This window comes from Protobothrops mucrosquamatus, unplaced genomic scaffold, assembly GCF_001527695.2.
Source record: "Protobothrops mucrosquamatus isolate PMUCROS unplaced genomic scaffold, P.Mucros_1.0 scaffold1, whole genome shotgun sequence".
NCBI classification, from domain to species: Eukaryota; Metazoa; Chordata; class Lepidosauria; order Squamata; family Viperidae; genus Protobothrops; species Protobothrops mucrosquamatus.
Window position 1 is genome coordinate 3414997 of NW_015386388.1, and position 23308 is coordinate 3438304.

At 36.8% G+C, this 23308-nt stretch overlaps 1 protein-coding gene across 1 annotated transcript in view; it reads right to left on the reverse strand.

Annotated features, from left to right (window-relative positions):
- Window positions 1-23308, reverse strand: part of MED24 (mediator complex subunit 24) — an 83558-nt gene that overhangs the window by 24693 nt on the left and 35557 nt on the right. The window contains exons 12-22 of the mRNA XM_015832267.1: window positions 19492-19578; window positions 18663-18774; window positions 16423-16565; window positions 11364-11401; window positions 9949-10031; window positions 8566-8744; window positions 7874-7973; window positions 4633-4808; window positions 3755-4019; window positions 3064-3245; window positions 1851-1944 (exon numbers count right to left, since the gene is read on the reverse strand). Of these exons, the coding sequence (XP_015687753.1) occupies window positions 1851-1944; window positions 3064-3245; window positions 3755-4019; window positions 4633-4808; window positions 7874-7973; window positions 8566-8744; window positions 9949-10031; window positions 11364-11401; window positions 16423-16565; window positions 18663-18774; window positions 19492-19578 (1459 nt within the window). The remainder of the gene's footprint in view (window positions 1-1850; window positions 1945-3063; window positions 3246-3754; window positions 4020-4632; window positions 4809-7873; window positions 7974-8565; window positions 8745-9948; window positions 10032-11363; window positions 11402-16422; window positions 16566-18662; window positions 18775-19491; window positions 19579-23308) is intronic.

The following is a 23308-nucleotide window of genomic DNA, read 5'->3' on the forward strand; positions in this document are numbered from 1 at the left end:
TGATAGCTCAAAACTGGAAGAGTAAAATTTTACCTACAATGGAAGACTGGAGATTGAAAGTTTCGTACCTTGCTGAAATGGCAAAGATTTCGGCTTACTTGAAGAATTACTCAAACGAACAATTTTTATTAATATGGAGAAGATGGATTGTTTATATTCAAAAGAAGCATAGAGTGGTGGAATATAATCTAGGTTTTTAATAAATTTGTTTTTCTTTTTTTTCTTTAATATATTTTACCTATCCATGTAGAATAATACACTTTGTGGAGTTAGAGATATTAATACTTGTTTACCTATATCTGAATATTATCCTGGGATTAGGTTTGGGAAGTCCGGGGGGGTGGGGGTTTTTTCATAGCATTGTGTAATATTTGTGATGTTTTTTTTATGATGAAAATAATAAAAATTTTATACTTCAAGAGTTAGTATAATAACCTGATGTGATGAAGTTTAGAAGCCCCTTCTTTACTGTTTTGTTATCATTTTATTTTCTGTCCTACTTTCCCCCTTTTTTTCCTGCACTTTCTGCACTTCTGTTTTTAAAAGCAAATAGGGAAATGTGTTAGAAATGGTCTTAGATGCCACTATATGTATTTCTGTGATTCTGAACCTACAACACTGTATATGACTTTTCAAAATGTCTTGTCCTGGAAAAAAAGGCTGGCTTTTTTTTTTTAAGGTACTAAGATTCTAGCTCATATGACTTGAGAAGAAAAAATAGACATAATTTCTATGATCAGAATTAATAATGTCCAACATTCAACTTAACAAAAACAGAAACAAAATAATTATTTTTTTCAGTGAAGATGTATTCATGTCTTAGAGCTCAGAGTAAGAGAGTCTCCTTGATGCAATTTTAAAAGTCTCATACTCATTATGAAGATACAGAATACTGATTATCAGAGTTGGAATGGACCTTGGAGGTCTTCTAGTCCAACCTCCTGTTCAAGCAGGAGACGCCATGCCCATTCCAGACAAATGGCTGTCAAATCTCTTCTTAAAGTCCTCCAATGATGAGCATCCATCCGCAAGCCCATTCCACCAGTAAATTGTTCTGTTAGGAAATTTCTCCTTAGTTCTACCTTGGATCTCTCTTAGATAAGTTTCTTCTTGCCCTGCCTTCAGGTGCTTTGGAGAATAGGTTTATCCCCTTTTCTGTGACAGCCCCCCAAATATTGGTAAATTGTTATGTCATCCTTACTCCTCCTTTTCACTGGACTAGACATATCCAATTCCTGCAACCATTTCTCAAATGTTTTAGCCCCCAGCTCCCTAATCATCTTTGTTGTTTTTCTTTGCACCTTTTCTAGAATCTCAACATCTTTTTTGTATTGTGGATTTTTATACCCAAAATTATGTAGGATTTTTAGAAGTTACAGCTAAAAATGCCTGCAACACCAAGTTATTAATCAGAAGGATACTGTGCTCTTTTCAAAAGATTCCTGCCCCCGTTCTCAAGCATTCATTCTTATATTTTCAAATTTACCAACTTCATTCCCTCTGATCAAACTTCAGCCTTTTTTTCTTTCTCCCCTCCCCCAACATCTTAAGAATAGTGGTCCCCAATTTTGCAGGGGAGAGAGGAGAACCGGGCCATGCAAACAGTGGGCCGGCACACATGCACATGCAGCTCAAGTCATGTGAGCTGTGGATCGGCATGCAAGCATATGTGCATGCAGCTCGACTGCAAGTGGAGCTGCGCATACATGCCAGCCTACCGCTCACGTGAGTCGAGCAGTACACGTGTGCCAGCCTACCTCTCACATGGGCCAGTTCCAAATAGGCCATGGCCTGGTAGTGGCCCGTGGCCCGGGGGTTTGGGACCCGTGTCTTAGAGTAATTAAGTCTACCTCTATGTCTTCTCGGTGCCTCTTTCGCTGCCAGAGAGATACCTGTCCCTTATTGTGGGAGGAATAGGAACTGGAAGCACACCACACAGATAACCTGGTAGGGGACAAAAAGAAAGTCAACTTCAAGGCTGGGTTATACTAACTTCTTCCTTTTTTTACAAGGTAGCAATTGCAGTAGCACTTAGACTTATATACCGCATCATAGTACTTTACAGCCCTCTCTAAATGGTTTACATAGTCAGCCTATTGCCCCCAACAATCTGGATCCTCATTTTACCGACCTTGGAAGGATGGGAGGCTGAGTCAACCTTGAGCCATTCAGAATTGAACTCCTGAAGTGAGCAGTGAGTTAGCTTGCAGTACTGCATTCTAACTACTATGCCACCACTGCACCACAACCAGTCTAGGAAATGGATTGACAATCTAAAATTGTATTAGGAAATCACAGAATCCTACATCATATTTAAAATCTTTCTATCAATAAATAAATAGGCTTCATTCCTATACTGGACCCAAACCCCAATCATTTACTGCTACCCCAGAAAAGAAAACTGTGATGTTGACCAATGGAAAAGTCTGTATACTGGGGGGGGGGGGGGAATCTAGTAATGCTTCACTGATACAACCATGGAGCAGTTTTTCTCAATCTGGTGTCCTCCAAATATATTGGGACTTGCAGCTTAGTGAAGACTGTGTAGGTATTAAGAGACTCAGTAACCTGAAATGAGTCACTACTTTTCATGAATGAAAATGAGTTACTACTTTTCAGGAAAATGTGTGTGTGAGAATACAGTTCTGAAGATAATATAGTGTCCTGTGATCTCAAGACATCATAGCACCTTTTCTAACAGGGTCTAACAGCTGGGTCAAAGACAGACGGATTTTTATATGTGTTAGTCTCAAGCTTTGCACTTAAAAATGTACAATTCTTAACAGTATATACTTTAATCTATATTAAAGCCTTGTTATACTCCATCAAAATATTGAAGCTTTTCATTATCACTATTTCATATTCCTTTACACTCAACAGAATGTACTCATTTGTAATTGTAACATTAAAAAACCTGACTATGCAGAATTTCCAGGAGGAAATAACACAATATATTTGTTCCATTTCCAAAATGATAAAACAATCAGAAAGCCCCTGTGCATTAAGTTTCATCTTGCTGCTATCCAGTTTTTTTGGTGCAGTTCATTGAGATCTGTCTCTTACTTGGCAAGGGCCTTGCCTGGTGGATCCATTAGCATATGCCATTTGGAAGAGTCTGTAAGCAAATTGGGCAAGATATGTCCCAAGAGGGTGAGGGTGAGCTGCTGCATGTCCAGGCAAAAAATAGAATAGAGCAATTCCACAGCTCTCATTGCATGCTCTTTCCGTGTCTCTTTCAGGAGTTCCTGAAAAAAGAAGAGAGGCAGCAAAAATAATGCAAAGGAGGAAAAGGACTAAACTTTGCCCTTATTTTCCACTGAATTATAGCAATCAGTGTAGGTTTTCACCCATCTGAATATCCTAATCTAATTTACACAGTTCATGCATTCAATATGCTAAGATCCATACATAAGAACTGTGATGATCAGACCAAAGACCTGTAGTCCAATATTCAGTTACTATAATGCCAATTAAAAATCTCAGAAAAACTCATATGTATCAAGTTTCTCTTAATTTAATTGTCACAGGTGGGCATTGGAGAACACAGATTTGTGGTAAGTTTACTGCAAGAACTAATGAAGCTCTTCCCATGATTGCTATGTATTAAATGCAAGCTGTATTTATAATAAAATAAAAGTTTAAATTCATGCAGCTTTTTCTCTTGCTCATGCAATGCAAGAAGCTTGAGGCATGACTCTTTTGAACAAAAATAACTACTTCTATACGTTGCTTACATTTCTCATGTTTTCCATACCTTGACAAGATTGTTGCAGAACCAATAGACACCACCCATGTGCAATAGTGTATCAAAGATATGAATAGAATGGCTGTCTACCCAGCCTTTCTCCAGGACCTTGGAGAAGACACTCATCAGCACTTCTTTTATAGGTTTCTTGGCAGGAAGGAGATTCCAATAGGGCATTGTGTCAACTCCTGTAGCTGGGAATTTAATCTGTGCAGCTGTCTGCTGGACAACATCAGCACACATGTGCTCAAGGATGGAACTCATGATCACCACTCTGGATAGGGAAGAGGATAAATATTCAGTTATTAATGTTCTAAAATAATCCTTTCCAAAAGGAAGTAGGAAAAAAAGCTTTTTAAACACTATAGCCTAGAATTGGGACAATCATATCAGATGCAGCTGGGGGAACGGAATATCCAAACAATGCCCTTGCTTAACTCTTTCTACAGACTACAGTTTTCATACTTTAAGCAGGGCAATGTATAAATAATGGACTAAAATTTAAGATTTAGAATTCAGTGCTATATAAAATACCTTATTACACTGAAATGACAAATATGCCAATAAGGAGAAGATGCAGATTGGTACAAAGTAGAACAGTAAACAAAATCTTGCAGCCTTCACCCTATATTTTAAAGCACTGTTCCCCACAGAGCAGTTTCCAAATGAATTTGAATAGAGTGCCGGGGTAGGCAACCTTGGCTCATTTATGACTCGTGGACTTCAACTCCCAGAATTCCTGAGCCTGAGCCAAGGTTGCCTACCCCTGCCCTAGGCCATGCTGGCTGGGAATCAGGAGGACTGTTCTCCAAAACAATGTGGGAAAAGGCTGATTAAATGCACTGTACAATGTTTTCCTCTTGAAGAGGCCAAGATCTGCTGTTTACCTTTCACTGTAGAATTGCAGGGTGTTCTCGCCATATAGGGGGTTCCCCAGTTGTCGAATCATCTGCAGTGACTTCTCTCGTTCATCTAAGCCCAGCATTCGGACATGAGCCACAAGCCAAGCCACAGCACATACTGCCATGCTACACACCTTTCCCTTGATATTATCTGCGATTTTCTGGGATGGGAGTGAAAGGGGTCATGAACATAACAGAGAATTCTAATACAGAGAGAAATTGTTCTTGCTATGGAACAGAGAGAAGAAGACTTAAACTGGGACAGATTTTTCAGCGGTATTTTTTTTTTTTGTAGACTCATGTATGTGAGACAGGCAGCCAAATACACTGAATAAATAAATGAAATAAATTTGGATGGAGTGAAAAAAGGAAGACTTTGGCTTCTGGTTTCCAGAGTTATTTTGTTAGAAATGTGGCAGCATATAGACCTATAATTAATATCAGATTAAAGTGATTGGGAACAAGGGTGTGCACACAAGACCTTTTTTCACATCTTATATGGAGATGTTCAAAATATTATTTTTTATTTAGTGTAGCAGCAAAGGAATGATAAGCATATTCAGATGAATATGCTTATTTACCTACATATATACATAATTTTTACTGAAGCTTTTAATTACAATAGTAAAAGCAAACACAAACTAAATTCACAGAGAAGAGAAACAGAAAGAATATAAAGAAAAAAACTGCAATAAAGAAAAAAAACATAAATGAATGACTTCCAATCTTCATCACAAATATAAACAAACATAATAACTCTTCACCTCCTATAAATTACAAACATGTATTTTTTCTCCCCATAACTCTTATCTATATGCAAAACCATAAATCATCAACTTTTCAATCTTGGTGTCAGCAGAAAGTCCATAAAGGGTTACCAGAGCTTTATAGAAACATGTCTTATTTTAATCTAGGTCAAATGAATCAACTTTATATTCCTTCCTTTTACTTCTGACAATTTTGATCTTTAATTCATTCAGGTGTTGTAGGATTTGGGCCCAGTTCAATTTTTTTCCCATTCCAAAGGCATCATCTAGGCTTTAGCAAACCTCTTTTGTAAATCCACTAAAAAGTCATTATCCAAGCCATTTTCATGCTTATTATATGTATTTCCACTTTGTTTCTCAAAGCTTTAACCAAGATTTTTTTTTTTTTGGTACATCCAGTAGAAAGTCTTTATCTGGGTCATTCTCTTGATTTGTTTGTGTTTCTAGGTTAGCTGTCTTGTTTGTCTTATAATCAACATTTGTATTGTTATTATTACTATTATCCAATATTTTTAGTTCTAATATTTTTGCATCAGGCAAAATTTGTTTCACATCTGTGTTCTTTCTTTAGCATCTTTTGGACATAGTCTATTACTGACACTACAATTACTAATTTCTGACTCCATTCTTTGAAAATCTCTTGGAGTATATAACTTTTTGTGTCAACTTGAAATCCCTATGATAACCGAAAACCAGAAGCAAGTTTATACTTTTCCCCTTTTTTTCTCTTCTGCCTAGTCTTTAGTCCTCTCTAGTGCCCAATTTCTAAAGTCATAAAATCTCAAATCTTTGTTAGGACTTGCAACCAGCACAGAACCTATGGCTGCTACAATACCCCAGTGGTCGTGTGACTGCAATCTAGGCAATCTCACTTACAACAGGTTGCCAAGTGTCCTGAGATCATCTGATCACCATCTGCAATTTTCCCTGTTGACTTTTCCAAAAAGTCAACCTGGTTGGTTCCTGGCTGAAATTCAACCTTGGATCTCAGGGTGGACCTTTTTCAGTCAGCCTCCCTGAAACCAAAAAAGCTGCTTTTGGAAAGATTTCACCCTGCACCAGGCAGAGTCTCTTCAAAGTAGCATTTTTGTTTGCTAAGCAATTGCTTAGAAGTTTGTTGGCTAAGAAGTCCCTTCTGAGAAATCTTTTTCAGCCAGTCTTCTTGAGAGCAAGAAACATTGCTTGCCAGAGAGATTCCGCCACATGTGGGGTAATTTCTTCAGCAGGCAGGAGGAGAACTGCTGTGCTATGCTGGACAACAGCTTGGATCACAAAGATCATAGTTCTTTCCCTACATCTAACGTCAAGTCAGGTCACATGATGGCCTGCTTTACAATTGTCACAACCTACGCCCATTGCAATTCCAGGCTCAACTACGGTCATACAGTGAATATTACCCGTATTTTCCAATTCTTTAAATTCTTAAACTTATTATTTTTTTTCTTTTGTTCAGGAATGAAGGTAAACTCAGAAGGGAGCTTTTCAAAGTTGTCATTCCAAAGATCTCTAATAACATTAGACAGTTAAAAAGGCAATTTGCAAAAGTGATTAGAAAATAAAGTTAGCGAATCCAGTAACCTTTTAAAGGTTCCACTGTGCTTGTGAGCATGATGGCTTGATCCCTTTGTCTCCCAGCCTACATACCAATTCTTTAATCTTTGCCACAACTGTCTTTTCTCTTGAAATTTTGCTTAGTTCCTCATGCCTCCCCCAGAAGTCCCTAAATATGCTTTTTTGAACTACATTTTCCACACTACCCAATCCTAGTGTGATTCTATCCATTCTAGATCTACTTAGCATATAAAAAGAATGTATCAACATACCAAAAATCAGAAGGATTATGGAATATCACAGTTTCAAAGTTCTGATGGATGGACATGCTCCCTGTGGTCATATGACTATATGTTAACAACTAGCCTGTATTTATGCCATTTGCAATGTCCTGCAATCACATGACCATGTTTTATAACATTTTTGCAGAAACCCAGCATTTCTTTGGCCTACAGCAAATAATGACCATGGTGTTCACTTAACAACCATAGCAAAAAAGGTTGTAAAAACAGATTTGGCCATGTGGTGAACAGTTTATAGCTGTCGTGAGTTATGACCATAATAGGCAGGCTTCATTATAGTCGTAAGTCAAGGACTACCTCTATTGTTGGACTGTATCATTTCAGACTCTCAACAAGAGAATCCACATTGGAAAATGTTCTCCTTATATATGTTTAAGACTATCCATATTACCCAGGAAGCAAGAATATGAAGCATAATGCTAAGCTACACAAATTTTCCCTGCTATATCAATGCTTTTCCCTCCCCAAAAACAGCACAATTCTAGATTGATTCAGTGTTTTTGAATCAATCTTTGATTCAGTGTTTCCCTTCAAATATTTCTAGCTTTTAAAGACTCTAGAGTGTCATAAATGTATGTTGATGCAATCTTTCGGCAAGACAGATACCTGGACGGATTCAAAGGTGAGAACCCCATTCTCCCAGGCATTCAGGATCTCCAAGATGGCAGCAGAGATGCTTAGACATGCTTCTTGCCATTTCATCTGCCTTCTCAGTAGTAGGGATATAGAAGGAGGCAAAAAAAGCAAAATGAATATAAGAACTTATCCTTATCCAGCTAGCCACTTCCCCAAATTCTTTATCTAAGAATTCTTAAAAGAAAAATAATAAAGTGGCTTGTTGACAGAGACCAAGCTACAACGATTACATGTTTGTTGGCAACAAACAGCTAAACTGGATTCCAAGTTCAATATCTTTAACTTTAAAACCATTTTCTAGCTAATTATTACAAACAATATATTAGTAATGCCTAACGAATCCTGAAAATTGAATAAAGTTTCTAAGTATCACAGGAAAATTCATGCTAGTCTTTTTACATGAATTGTTTTTATGTATAGTTAAAGATTTTCAGATATTTTGGGCACAATGCTTAACTCCTATTAATGCAGCCTGTCATGTTTTCTACCTTAAGGACTACAATTTTGCTTCAAGAAATTTCAGTTTAGGAATTTAAGATCTATGGCACAAAGGAAACATAAAAAATAGCCTCTCAATAAAAGCCTGTCTTTTATTTTCTTTTACGTTACTTAATTTTCAACCTGTTTTTTCGAAGACTAGGGGCTTCTCACTAAATACTTACACCAACTTCATTTCAGAAGAATTATTCAGCAAAGCAACCAGCGATTCCACCTTGGTGGAGTCAGGTCGGAAGCAAGGGTGGTCAGGGTTGAGAATTTTCCCTTCTTCTGGCATGCAGGTCTGCATCCAGGTCTCGAAGAAAGGCACTTCTCCTGGAGGGCTAGCTTCTGACAGGATTACCTGAAAGCAGCCAACCAAGCAATAATATAGCATGAAATTCTTAACTAAGGACAATAGCACCCTCTAGTGAGTAGCTGGACAACCATAGGATAATTCTGGAAATGATTTCACAGTATGCTACTTACTGCATTGTACAAATAGTTCATGGAAAGAAAAATTATTTCACTCCAGAAATGAAAGGAAGAGGCTAATTCCCCAAATTAACATAATTTGTGGGAGCAATTTAGAGTTAAATACATGGAGTAATTAAACTATCTGTATGGCTAACATTTTATTGCTACGGACTCTATTTCTCTTTAATGGCTTTTAGATTTACAATTGCTTTTATTAGTATACATAATACATTTCCTTCAGCAGTCTATTTGGAGATGTGATTCACTAACAGCAAACAAGAAATGTTTAATTTTACTAAATGAAATATATGAAATACTCGGTGAAATGACCATTGTAATTTTTGCTTTATTATCTCTTTTGCAATTTTATGGACAAGAATAGAATCCTAAAGATAATTTCGTTCCCCAAACCTCTGTTATTAGAATACTTTGATTACACCATTTTGCAGTACAAACACATGAAGGTGAAAATTCTAGGTAATGCTTCATTTTGCAGTTTTAAATAAAGTTATCTTCCAATTCTCTACCCCAACAGCTCATTTGTGTCAGGGACCTCGATAGTTTGTAAAAATATCCTCTTTAAAATGCTCATAACACTCTATGAACCCCATTTTAGCCCAGATGACAGAATGATGAATACTTATTGTATCCAAGGCGCTCAAAGTGGTTCTTTATAATTTCCTGAACAATTTTATATTTCTCTTTTGAAATAATTTTTATGACCCGGCCCCTTTGGAGAAAATTCACTACTGTCCCAAGTCTTCTTCAATTTAAGGGTGACTGTAGATTGGTAGAATTTTAGAAATGTTCGGGTACGTTTTTCTACAGGCATCAACATTATGCTCTAATTATTATTCTTTTAAAAAATACTCTGTTAGCCTTCCCCAATCCGGTACTGTCCAGATGTTTTGGGAATATAAACCTCAAAATCCCAGCCAGCATATATAATACTAAAGTGAAAAGTGTAGGGAAGAATGGCAAATAAAAGGTATTCTGTACAGTACACGTTCAGGAATAAACATCTGAGCATGACCTTGTTCTCAATATTTTCTTTATGTGATGTAATACAAAATGTTACAGAATGTTCCTACCTCAGAGCCGTAGGTCTGGGCAACATGACACAGCATAAGGAATGAAATGTCGAAGAGAAGTGCTCGGACTGAGGCTCCCTTAGCTAGATTTCAGATGGAGCAGAAAAAGATAAAAATCAGAGCAATTATCATATGTAAATCAAAATGTTGTTGAATGATGGGCTAGGAATACTTTGTAGCCACCATCACACTAAACGGTACCATTAATGGAATATGCCAACTCATTCATTTTTATTTCTTTAAATAAATAAAATCTCATCAATGATGGTCCTTCAGATAAATGGAAATTTGATTTCCAAAAATTTTAGTCACCACAGCTAATACTCTGCATACAACTTCATTTATTTATTCATCTATAACAAAATATTGACATTTTGTATCTAATTCTACCAAGGAAAAAAGGATTCTGAAGCACAGGGCACGAAACATTTTGGGAAACAAACAGTTAAACACTTCTATCCATCCCTTCCCCCAAATTTCAAGTATTTTTTTAATGAGATATATAAATAATAAAGAAAGCTGGTATCTTTTGCTCTAATTTGTGTATAGAGGTAATCACAAAACAAGTTTTAAATTATATTGTTATGCTAAGTGACAAAGGAGAGAACAAAAGATGCTATTAAAAGACTGATGGAAAGCCTGCTCAGTTCCATTTTTCTGGGTTCTGAAATTTTATCAACCCCTCTGGAATGATTTATGATTAAAATACATACAACTTCTAAAACAGCCTTCCCCAAACTGTATTGGATTTCAACTTCCATAATCCTTGGCTGGAGGATTATAGGATCTGAAATCCAATTTATCTTGAGGATAAATATAATTTAGGAAAGCTGCACTATTTGCACAAATGAAAACAAAACAACTCTTTCAACAACTGCAAACTCCTTGCTGATTTTGTCCAGTGGAAGGTCAGAGAGCTCTTGCGTGTGTAATCACATGCAAACATATTCAGACTCCTTATCTTGGACTGAGTGGGATTCAAACATCACTCCATCCAAAGGACTTGAACCACATGGGTACACAAAGCCTAAGATGCAAGGGGAGGGGGTGCAAAGGAGGAGGGAAGGAAGCAGACACACAGCTGCAAGTTAACCCTTTTTCTTCAGAATTGAGCACCCCACCCAAAGCGCACAAAGTCACTATTCTTGGGATTGGAGGAAAGACTAGTGCACGTGGTAGCCAAAAAGACAAAGAGACCCCAGTCATAACTTGAATGTCCCCCTTGTTGCATCAGGAATGTTGAGCTGGGCCAGCCTACGCTGCCAGGCACCATGCTCACTTTCAACTCTTCCCTGACCCAGGCCCCCTTCCCTGGCAGCTTTTTATGGTTAACCCATGAAAGTCTGTACTTCCAGGGTTGGCTATGCAGACACTTGATGGCAGAAAAAAAAAGACAAAAGGAAACAGGGACTTACAGCTTTCTCCACTGATATGTTTGGTAAATTCATTGAGCCTGAAATGTGTAAAGAATGAAAATATAAAAAAATTCACTTTAACTGTTCTTTAACATTTTAAAAACCTGGTATCTTTAATGTGCAAAACCATTTTAAAAAACCAGGTAGATCATAATTATTCTCATCTTCCAAATGATGCAAAAACAAAGTCAGAATACAGGAATTCTGTACCTTCAGATTTTGGTAGGCCATTATTATTAGACATTATTTTGCTGTAGTAATTCTCTACTTTGTAGCAATTATATTCAGGTAAAATCTTCCCAACCCTGCTCCATTCTCTAGTCAGCTGCAATGTCATAATAGTTCAAGACCTCTGGATTTTTCTTTTCTAAAGTTGGAAAAGTCCTGGCTTGGTGAAAAAGCCCTTTATTAGAAGATCACTCCTTGGCCTCTTCCTGAAACCAGTCTTTACCAATATTGTAGATGACCAAAGATGATTAAGGTTATAGAGCCGCTCAATCCAGTAACTCCCCAGACCTTTAATGTGCCCTACATAGGATATGTAATGTATAGAGCTGGCATAAAGAATACTTATTTCTAAAACGAAGGGAAGAGAAAATAGATTAGCTGACTATAATTAGCTCTTAAACTGCTCTAAGGCAGGACAGCAGAATACATGTCTTATGAAACAAAGAAATAAATAAATTTGATTGAGGTACTTTTCTTATGAATTCTTTCGTATTCTACTCCATACAGAGAGTGGTAAGGACAGCTGAAAAGATTATAGGAAGCCTGTTTCCCATTATTCGGGATACTGCTTATAAGTGCTATGTGTTTAGAGATCAGAGCATTGTTAGAGACCCCACACACCCACTTCACAGTCTGTTTCTGTTGCTCCCCTTTGGGAGAAGGTTTCAAAGTATTTATAGCAGAATTATTAGAGTCTGTAACAACTCTGTTCCTTATGCCATCCATCTTGTAAATTTGCAGGATTCTTTTTTCCCCATCATTTATATGTATATATTCGAACTAAACTGTGATGTTTTTCTGTGACAAATATGTGTGAGCATGTGAGTATATGCAAAATGGTATTTTTTTGAGAGCTGAATGCAACAAAATTTCATTTTAATATATGCTGGTTAGTGTACATTTAAAGTGACAATAAAGTTTTTATTCTATTCTATTCTTTTCTGATTATATTAAATTGAATATAGTATCAATGTATTCTTTTCTGATTTTATTGGCATTATATTTTTGGTTGTATTTTATCATATTATCTGGTAGTTATAATTCACCAATACATTTTTTTAAAAAAAAAGGCATCTCTAAGGCAAAAAGGCAGCAAATAATATGGTAATAAATGTTACTCAAGAGTTGACTGTTGTTGCAGTTATTTGATTACAGCCAAATAGCACAAGTGTGCTAGACAAGAGATCTGCTGCTTACTGGGCAAAAATCTTTACTAAGGGATGTAAAAAGGTTAAATCATGACAACTACTACTAGTTACCATGATTTAGCATTTTTTTAGATGCTTTTGGCCTGGATGATTGAGTCTTCATTTACATATTTCTATTAAAAGATTACTAGACATTGAGACAATATCTGAATTCACTTTGGCCTTGTTGTTGGTGTACAAATCCTCCCATTCTTAAATTGATTAGAAGCATTACAACTTGGAGTTCTAGGGCTATATATAGAAAACTCCCAGAATCCTTCCAACGATTGCCATTAAATTATAATTTTTAATCAGAGAGGAAAAGTATAACAAATTCAGATGATAAATTATCAATTGTATTTCATTGATTAAATATTAATACTTTTAAATAAATAGAAATCACATTTTTAATAATTCAGGGGGGTGTTTTGAGTGTTGTTCCCAGCAAATTAAGGACACTCCTGGCTTAGAAATTATTCCTTCTTCAGGCCAACTACATTAACAGACCCTGTGAACTTTGACCACCAATTAGTCTCTCCCATAGAAGAGAATATTGTAGCTCAGGGTTGAATTTTGGGGTCCTCGGTGCTCTCCGAGCTTGGTTGTTTTCTTGCGGATGTAACTAGGTAACATCATCAGTGCTAGTAAGTGTTTCTCAATTTATATTCTAGTGGTTTGGTCTGACAGTGTTGGTAGGAGTGATCTACCAATCTATCATTACTAGTCTATTTGTACAAATTGTTTCTATATAGAGAGATCACTCCCACCAACAATGACCAGGGCAAATCACTTGTATATAAAATGAGAGCAAGCTCCATTCCCAATTAGCACTGTTGATGTTACCTAGTTAGGTGATGAAACATCTGCAAGAAAACAACCAAGCTCAGAGAGTATCAAGGACCCCACTATTTTCCTAGCTTGACTTCTGAACTGTGTTAAATTATCCAACTTAATTATTTTTTGTTGCTTGTGCCATGAATGAAAAACTGGAATTATTAGCTGACTATAATTTGCTCTTAAACTGCTCTGATAAATGCTGCTAGGCTAGTTTCCAGCATAATGTCAAAAAATACAGGGCGGAGTTATTCTATCTTCTTTAGCAAAAATGGGAGAAGCAAATAAACTCTGCATTTATTTAGTGCCTTCTGTATTATTCACATGGTAAGAGAATGTTTGTGAATCTCTTGTTGGAGCAGTATGACCTACAAAGTTATCTCAGCTTCATCTATGACCTATTAGTAGATAAAAAGACTTGGTTAAACAGATTACGCACAAAAGAATGTCATGTCTTTATGGAATATATTAAGCCAATATTCACTGACTTATTGGAAGTCATATGGAATTTTAGATTTATTAACTTGTGGCACTAACAGCAACCACTTTAAGCAAGCATTTCCAGTACCTTTTGATCATATAAAATTGGAAATATTTTGGCCCACCACTCTTTACAGAACTGCTTCAACTCACTGATATGTTTGGCTGTCTTACATAAACTGCACTTCTTAGATATTACTGAACATTTGATTCAGCCATTCCAAAATATTAAACTGCTTTTGCTTCAGCCATTTGGTTGTAGATTTCCTTTTGTGGGCTATATGACCTATATTTATTTAAGCTTCAGCTCACAGATGAATTGGATACCCTGATAGAATTTGTTGATTCAATCTAGAATCTATTATTCCTTCAATTCACCCCAAGGCGGTAAAGCAGCCCCAAATCATGATATGCCCATGCTTTACAGCTGAGATGAGGTTCATTGCAGCATCTTTGTTTCTCCCAACATAACATTTTTCATTACTATCCAAAGGTTCAACCCCTCTATCATCAACCAGATGGTCTTTAGCAAACTTAAGACAAGCAGCAATGTTCTTTCTGGAGAAAAGTATTTCCCTTTTTGTTTTCTTCTGTTCAGTTATGTCTGACTCTCAGTGACTCTCAAGGAGACTGGGCAAGACTTGCTAAGATTTTTCAGAAGTTGATTATCAATGTCTCCTTCCCAGGGCTGAGAGAAAGTGACCAGCCCAAGGTTACCCAGCTGGCTTTGTGTCTAAGGTGGAATTAAAACTCAAGGTCTTATAGTTTCTAGCCTTGTGCCTTGACCACTATATCTAACTGGCTTTTGGGTACCCCCCTATATATGTACATCACTCTTATTCAGTGTTTTCCTTATTATGAATTCAAGAAAGGACTGCAGAAGCTTTGTTATTACCCTGGAGTTGAATAGAATAGAATAGAATAGAATAGAATAGAATAGAATAGAATAGAATAGAATAGAGATGGAAGGGATCTTGGAGGTCTTCTAGTCCAGCCCCCTGCTCAAGCAGGAGAACCTATACCATCTCAGACAAGTGACTGTCTAGCCGCTTTTTAAAAATCTCCAGTGATGGAGTACCCACGATTTCTGGGGGCAAGCTATACCATTGGTTAATTGTCCTCAATGTCAGGAAGTTTCTCCTTAATTCTAGGCTACTTCTTTCTTTGATCAGTTTCCAACCATTGTTTCTTGTCCTGCCCTCTGGTGCTTTGGTGAACAACTGAGTTGCTCTCAGTCTCCCATAGTATTGTATGTACACTTTGTTCTTGGGGTAACTTTCATAGTATGGTATGACCATTCATAGAAATAATAACAATGAAGCATTTTCTTTATTTGTATGATGATGGACTGATGAAGGCCAAAGACTCTAACAACAGTTCTGAAACTCTATCCATTTTCTTGAGCACTGACAACCTTTTTCCAAAGATCTACAGAGATCTCTTCCATACGGGGCATTGCTGACTTCCATAAACATATCTTATAAAAAAGACTCTGATGATGATGATGATGTTTTTTTAAAATACAGGAGGAACCCTCAAGTTTAGATCTGATTGTCATCTCACTGATTGGAAATCTAATTCAACTTACTCGTTTATGAGAACTGATTATTTTATGCTTTACATAAGGACAGTTAATGTTGGCTTGAATACATTCAATAAAGATCAGAACGCAATAACCTGTTCTAGCTGTTGTTTATTTAACTAGAACATCTTTATTTATTCATAGGACTTAGATAAAATTCTGATCACAGTGTAGGTGGCAGTGTAATCTACAAGGATGACACAGTCTATAGTTCTTTTGCTCACAACTACATAGCCTTTAAGTTAGGGCTCTAAGGCAGGAATGAGCAAGGAGAAACCCCATTTTTGCAGTTTCCAACTTTCTGTACCACTGAATAACAATGGGTCTTTTAACTCTATGATTTGCGGGGGGAGGGAGGAATCTTTAGATGAAATACAATCCTAACTTTCTAATAATTAAGCCAATTTTAGTTAAAATCCTCATTAAAAAGGGGGCAGAAGGAGCAAACAGAAAATTCTGTCTCCTTCCAATTCAGTAATGCTGCTGTTTTACCACTATGGCTCTTAGTTTTTCTCACAAATAATTTTTGAAAGTGTAATCCTGAGTCACAAAAAGATTGCCACCTGCTCCCTGTATCAATTTACTTAAGCAAAATGAAGTTGTCACATTGCAATTTCCATAAGCAACTCCATAGCCAGGAGCAAAGAGTCTCACCAAATGATGGTATTACACCACACTCTTTAGTTTATCAAAGGATGGGGGAATAACAGACAATCCTGACTTTCAATAACTAATCATATACACTCACTTGATGAATTTCCGAGCAAAGGATTTCAGCTTTCCTGTAGCTGCTGCAGCTGCCAATAGTAGGTCCAAACTCTTTCCTGAAAGCATATGGCCCAAGACTCCCAGTAGTCCTTCTGGAGATTTTGAGTGATCTGAATCCATTGTCTGTTGTAAAAAGAAATAAAATAAGGATGGTGGATCTAGATGCACAAAACATAGAGATTTGACTAAAAGAAAAATCAGCTTCTAAATCTTTAATAAAATGAACCTAGATATGTAACCACACAGGAAGCAAGCACTGAAAGTTGGTATCCAGCCCAGACTCCTTTCTTCCTTAAAATATTGTAATCTGATATTGTTAAGTCGGGGGCCCAATTTTACCTTATCTCTGCCTACACTTGCAATGATTTTTAAGATACTGTGGGCACAATGGCACACATCAAAATGAAAATTTGTTGCCCGCTCTCAAAGTGAAACACATACATGATGCACACCTAAACATACTATGTACAACATATGTATAGACCCACATATACATAACAAATAAATATTAAATACTGTCCATCTTTAGTATCTAGTTTTTCTCCCCTTATATTTAAATTTGACAGCCAATGTTGAGGCATTTGGCTAAAAGGACATTTAAGTCGGTACTTTATATAGTTTAATCTTGTATTTTATCACAAACAGTTCCTATACTTAGTTCTGAATTAAGTGAAGAGATATTAAATGATATATGCTGGCTAGACAGAATTATTAAAGTAGGAACAGAACTAGAATAGAATTTGATTCTACCTTCATTTATATCATCACATTCAGGAATTTGAACTGTGTTTGTCTGAACCGCTCACAGTGTTGAGCCATAATGTGCTATAATTTTGGTTTAATCCTATGGGAGAACCAAGCCGCTATGGCTTTTCTAAGAAGTACCAATCCTAACCTGATATTATTGTAAACTGACTAACCAGAATTATAAACTACAATTTCAATTTGTCTTATAATCTTCAGGTGATCTGTGCCAACTAGGATTTAGCATGTGTGTTGAATGGATAAAATGAAGTTAAATCTACTGCTTTATTCCCAGAAATTGCTAAAATGTTTGTGTATTTAAAGCTAACTTTACAATTAATGCACAACCAAAAGGAACCCTTAACTATCAGGGTTATAATAATAATTTTTATTTTGCGGTCACAGACCAAAATGCAAGTGCAACAAAAAAACAACAACACAAGAAAAATATAATCACAAACAATTAAACACCAGAAGCCTTGGCTAAAGGGAATTATAACGTTCTCCTCTAATAGTTACAGCTCTTAAAAGAAATTTAGAAACCTGAGAAGTAATATAGGGGGAGCCATCCCCTAGACAATATAAGACCAAATTACTAACATTGGAACCAGAGGGATCAATTCCAAGGAGAGACAATAATTTAATTCTGCCTGTGTTATACATAGGACAGTATGATAAGACATGCTCCACAGTTTCAACTTCAGCCCTATCACAGGGGCATAGTCACTCACTAAACAGGAGCCTCTTAAATCGCCCATCGAGTAGTGCTGAGGGCAAGACATTGAAACGGGCCAGGGAAAAGATTCTTCTATACTTGGGGATGGTTAGAGTATAGAAATATGAAGCCATCCTCAGTCCATAATTATTGGAATGGCTGAAGATCAAAGGGGAGCAGGTTTTGTTAGCTCTGGCTCTTAAATATTGCAAATCTATGTCCACAAGCCGTTGGACTACCCTAAACTGGGCGTCCTTGAGACCATAATCTCTCAGAGCATCCCCCGTAAAACCTAGCAAGTGGAGTTTCTTCGTCAGCTCCCTCTCCCAACGAGAGGTATCAGGGGTTTTTTTTGGGGGGGGGGGGAAGCATGAACTGAGCAAAAAGATTCCTCACATTAATTGAAACAAAATTGTAATATAAATTTATATAATTTTATAAACCATCTAATCTTGTAAAATCATAATCAATCACTTTGCGGCTATATATGCGAAACACATATGTGTCCCAGGATAGCTGAAACAATTTCTTTAGTTGGAAAACTGGTTCAGACTCCTTTTAAGCTATTAGGCCTACTGTTAACCACAATAACAAACCACATTACAATCCAAAAATAACCCTTACAAAAATTGTGTTAAACTTCTTGAAATACAGCCAAAGAATTGCATGCCCTAGCTATGTTTAGTCAGAAACATGTCTGTGTTGAAAATACTTTAATCCATGGAAAGCATGCATAGGATCGGTACCAAAACAGGACCTACTTTTAAGATATTGGTAACAGTGGGCTCTGCTCGCAAGATAAGGCCTGGGTTGGGCTGAATGTTAGCATTTTCTGCAGATTTTAAACATGGTGCATGTTCTCGATCAGCAGCCCTGATTGGGAAAGGAGGAAAGACATACAAGGTTTTATAAGTATGGTGCATTTGACACTTTTTAATGTATAAGTAAAACTCAACATACTTACTGGTCCGTAGTAATGCTATTCTAAATTTAATACTGTTGTGGTTAGCCTTAATAATGTTTCTACATTTTTATTAAATGAAACACAAAAATATGACAGATTTAGAATGAGATTTTACACAGAAAGGTATTTTATTTGAACTTAAGATGTGTACTTTCATATAATAAATGCCTTCATAGTCTCAAAAGCATGAAGAAAAATGTTATTGGATTAAAACAAAGCAATCTGCTTTCAAGATTTTTTTTCCCCGAAGGAAAAATATTCAAAAGAAGAAATCACTTTCAAACACTAATATTACATGGTCAAGAATATGAGAACACATTAATATTCTTTTATGGACATGCATGAGCAAAATTTCTCACATCAGCTTAAATGGTTGAAAATATTTCCCCCTAGGAGTTAAGAAACTTGGGGAAAATATATGATTCCTGAAAGGCTGAAGGGTGGCTTTGGGCTCTGGCAACTCAGCAACAAACTTACTCTCCACTTCTATTCCAATTCCTGATTGAAACCTAATAGAGGATTAGGGGGAGGTTTAAAGAGAGGTATTTCTAATGGCCATCAATGTTGTCTTTTTACTTGAACTTGACTCTTGCTCTTTTCATGAAAAGGTTTTTAAACAAGCATACCTTTTTGCTATGAGATTATTCATATTGGCTTCAGAGAGCAGACCTTGCTTGCTACATTCTTGGAGGAGGAAGTTTGTGCAGTCACAGCTAGAACAACAGAAGAAACTGATGTACAAGAAATATGGCAAAAGACAAAGGTGAATGTCATCTGGCTTAAGTGCTTCCGGTAATGGTCAGTTTTGCACATCCTTATGAATTTTCTTAAGGGAGTAGGTCAACTTGCTTTAAACAAGGTTCTAAGAATGGGTAACTTGCACCTTCAATCAAGATTTAAAAGCCATTTGCAAACATTCCAGATTGTTGGTAAGACTTTACTATCCTTTTTCCAATAGCCTGTCTTTTGAGGAAAAAGGAGAAAAAGGTGCTGGAAGGGAGTTGAGAAAATAACAGCCCCACCCATGTTCAAGTTCTAGCTTCACTCACTGCTTGCCTTAGGCGAACATCAGTAATTCATTTGGAAATGCAGCTCTTAACAGAAAATAAGCTGCCCACCCAAGTCTAAAGGACCAGGTTCACAGGTAAAGAATCCAGTTTTACCTCTGAAGATTTTAATAAGGCATAGATGTCTTTTTAATCAGATAAGGCTAATACCTCCACTGAAGTTCTAGTCCACCATCCACGGTGACAGTCTGGCCACAGTTATCTTCTTGCTACTAACAATGATGAATACTTCTTTACCTGAGGGTCACCTTCTCCTCAAGTGGCCATCTCCCAACCCAGTCATGCCAACAGTTTTCATCCTGTCTCCAATCTCCCCTTCTGCTGGGAGATTATTTATAAAATGAATTGTCTAGATCCCTTCTGGTCAGAATTCAAACTTGGACATGAGGCACAAATTGCATTGGTTGCTCTTGTGGATAACTTGTAGCAATTCATGGACAGGGGAGAACAGCCCTCTTGATTCTACTAGACCTGTCAAAAGTTTCTAATACGATCAATTCTGGAATCCCTCCAGGTGAAGTGCAAAACCTAGGAGTAGGCAGCATTGTTCTGCAGTGGATCCACTCCTTCCTGAGCAAGTGATTCCACTTGGTGGACTGCCCAATCTGCTCACTCCCATCTACATGAAGTCATGGGTAGAATTATCTGTTGGCATTAGGTGAAGTATCAATAAGAAAGTATATTTCTGCTGTGGCTCAAGTAGGCAATGCAGAAGTGCCTGGAGGTTGTTAAGGTTTGATGCTTTGAAGACTGACTTCCTTAATATATCTATAGAATGTGAATTTCTGCCTTACCTAGCTTTAAATATATATTCATAAGCCTCTCAGTCTGATATATATATATATAGGTTAGGGCTCCAGGTTTCCCTTAGATCAGTCCTTTTACCTGCAATAGCCAAATCCCTCTCTCCTTAGTTGCTCCTCCCTCCAAAATATCAACCAAGAGGAGATGGTCTGTGTTAACATGTTGTGATTGATATTTAATACCCACTCACATACCATTAAGCACAGCCTGATGCTACAGTATACTACCCTAAGCATCACTGAGGGAGTCCAAATTGCAATGCATTATAAAGCTTCTGTGGCATTTGCCTGCTCAGGTAAATGCTGCAGCAACTTCATAATATATCACTCTAAAAACCATCTCAAAGTGACATTGCTAGAGAGCAACTGGGGAAGAGGTTTATAGAAGAGAACATCTGGAGGAGTAGCAAATCCTCTTTTGATCTCAGGCAGCTGTTGATAGTCTGTCTCCAGATTACATTCTTCTAAAATGTATAATACATAATATTGCCTTTTCAGATGTTAAATAAGGCACATAGTTCCACACATATCTACTATGCTATCACAATTCAGTGTTGGGATCACAAAATATAGTGGGTTGAAGATACAACATAAAACACTCCCTTTTAAGGAATTATGTACACTACCTTTAAAAGCTATCTGTAAAAGGCCTTTATCTGAATGCAACTATTTCAGTCTATAATTAAAAATTTTCAAGGTTTAGGAAAATGCTGAAACCCAAACAACAGATGTAACATCAAAGCTGTGTCGCCAAGACTTCAACCTTCACAATGGGTGAGATATCCCAAACAGACAGAGAACATCAAGAAGAAATAGCCTTGAACTGAGAAAGGCAAACTTTGCACAACAAGGAATCTGCCAGGGCAAGACAACCTAACATCTCCCCAAATATAAAAATATAAAAACTAGGAGAAACCTGTATTGAGTAAAATACCTTTTTTTTATTCTCATAAGATTAGCCATCTCAGGCAAATCAATTATTCTAAGCATGAAAAGACACAGGATATTGATAATATGTTATGAATTAAATAATTTCCCCAAATTACCGAATTATTTTGCAAAATATTTTCAAAAATTATTGTAAAGAGCCTATAGTTATTATTCAATAATGATTTTGGTCAATAATTTCTTGTTAAAGTCAAATCTTGTCCCCCTCCCCTTAGTTATTGAAGCTATATTACCCTCTTTTTTTTTGCAGTTTTCTGACATCTTCCCTTCTATAAAATCAAACTCATCACATTTTGTAAAGATTGTAGAAGTTCATCCTCACAGCATTTCTAGTAAATAGTCGGTAGCCTTCTGTTCCAGGCATCTTTCCTGTTTTAATCTTTTTTTATAGTTTTGCAAACCTCTCTTATTGTTAGAATTCATTCATCTGTACATGAACCTGCCCTCATAGAGGCTTTTCACAGTGTGCCCCAACTACCTGCAAAGAAGTGGCAAATGATAAAAAAAAACCCTCTCTGCGGAGATGCCTTCTTTAAGAACCAAGGACAGAAATTTCCCATCAATGCTTTTTGGTAACAGGAAAAGACTTATTTTCCATGGCCTTTCAACTATGAAAATATTGGTTTCATGCAGTAAATATTGCTGTGCGGTTCTGTTTGTTGCTTTACACTTTTATTTGTATTTTAATATCTTCCTGATATGAAGGACCAGATATAAAATTGATTCTTTCTAGACCTTTCATCGTTAACAACAATAACAACCCAAAGAGGATTTCAAAAGCAGCTTCCAGCACTTGGTGGAAATGGAGTCAACAATAGGTTAAATTGACTTTATCATGTTCAGTTGCTTCCTGTCCTTCCAGGTGGTTTACATAATGTCAAAGTAACCTCCCAAAGTGCTTGTGCAGAGTTAGGCTGAGATATGATGATACAGCTAAGTTAATTCAGTCAGTTTCCTGACTTCTATGTCCTTTTCACCTAGAATTGTCAGTCCAATTTTACAAATGCTAAACTTATGTCCAATCTTCATCATTCCTACTGCCTTCTAAATGTATATACTGCAAAATCTGTCATTGGATACCAAATTACCAGTCTGTGACTATTATATAAACAAGGTTCATTTGTACTGTCTGCTTGCTTTAGATACAATAGTCCTTGCTTATTGGCTGCCTTGCTTAGTGACTATATAAAGTTATGATGGTGTTGCAAAAGACAGCTTTGCAATCAATCCTAACAATTATGACTGTCAGAGTGTCCCGCATTCATGTGATCACCATTCAGGCATTTTGCAACTGGCATGCATTTACAACTGTTGTAGCGTCCCATGGTCATATTTGCATGCTTTTGAAACAAACAGAATTAATGGAGAACATGAAAGTAAAATCGTCAGTTGCAGTCACATATCAGTCAGCAGCTGCTTAACAACAGAATAGGAAGTAATGCTATAACTCTGTTATGATCATCTGATTTTCTACTTGGCAATCGAATTGCCAGTACCAATTTGTGGCAGCTAAGCAAGGACTGCTTGTATTCTGCAATTAGCCAATGAATCAGAAAAGCAGTCCCTTAAAACTAAATTCAATGGACATCTCTTAACTGCTACCCAACCTCTGACCTGGTTCATAC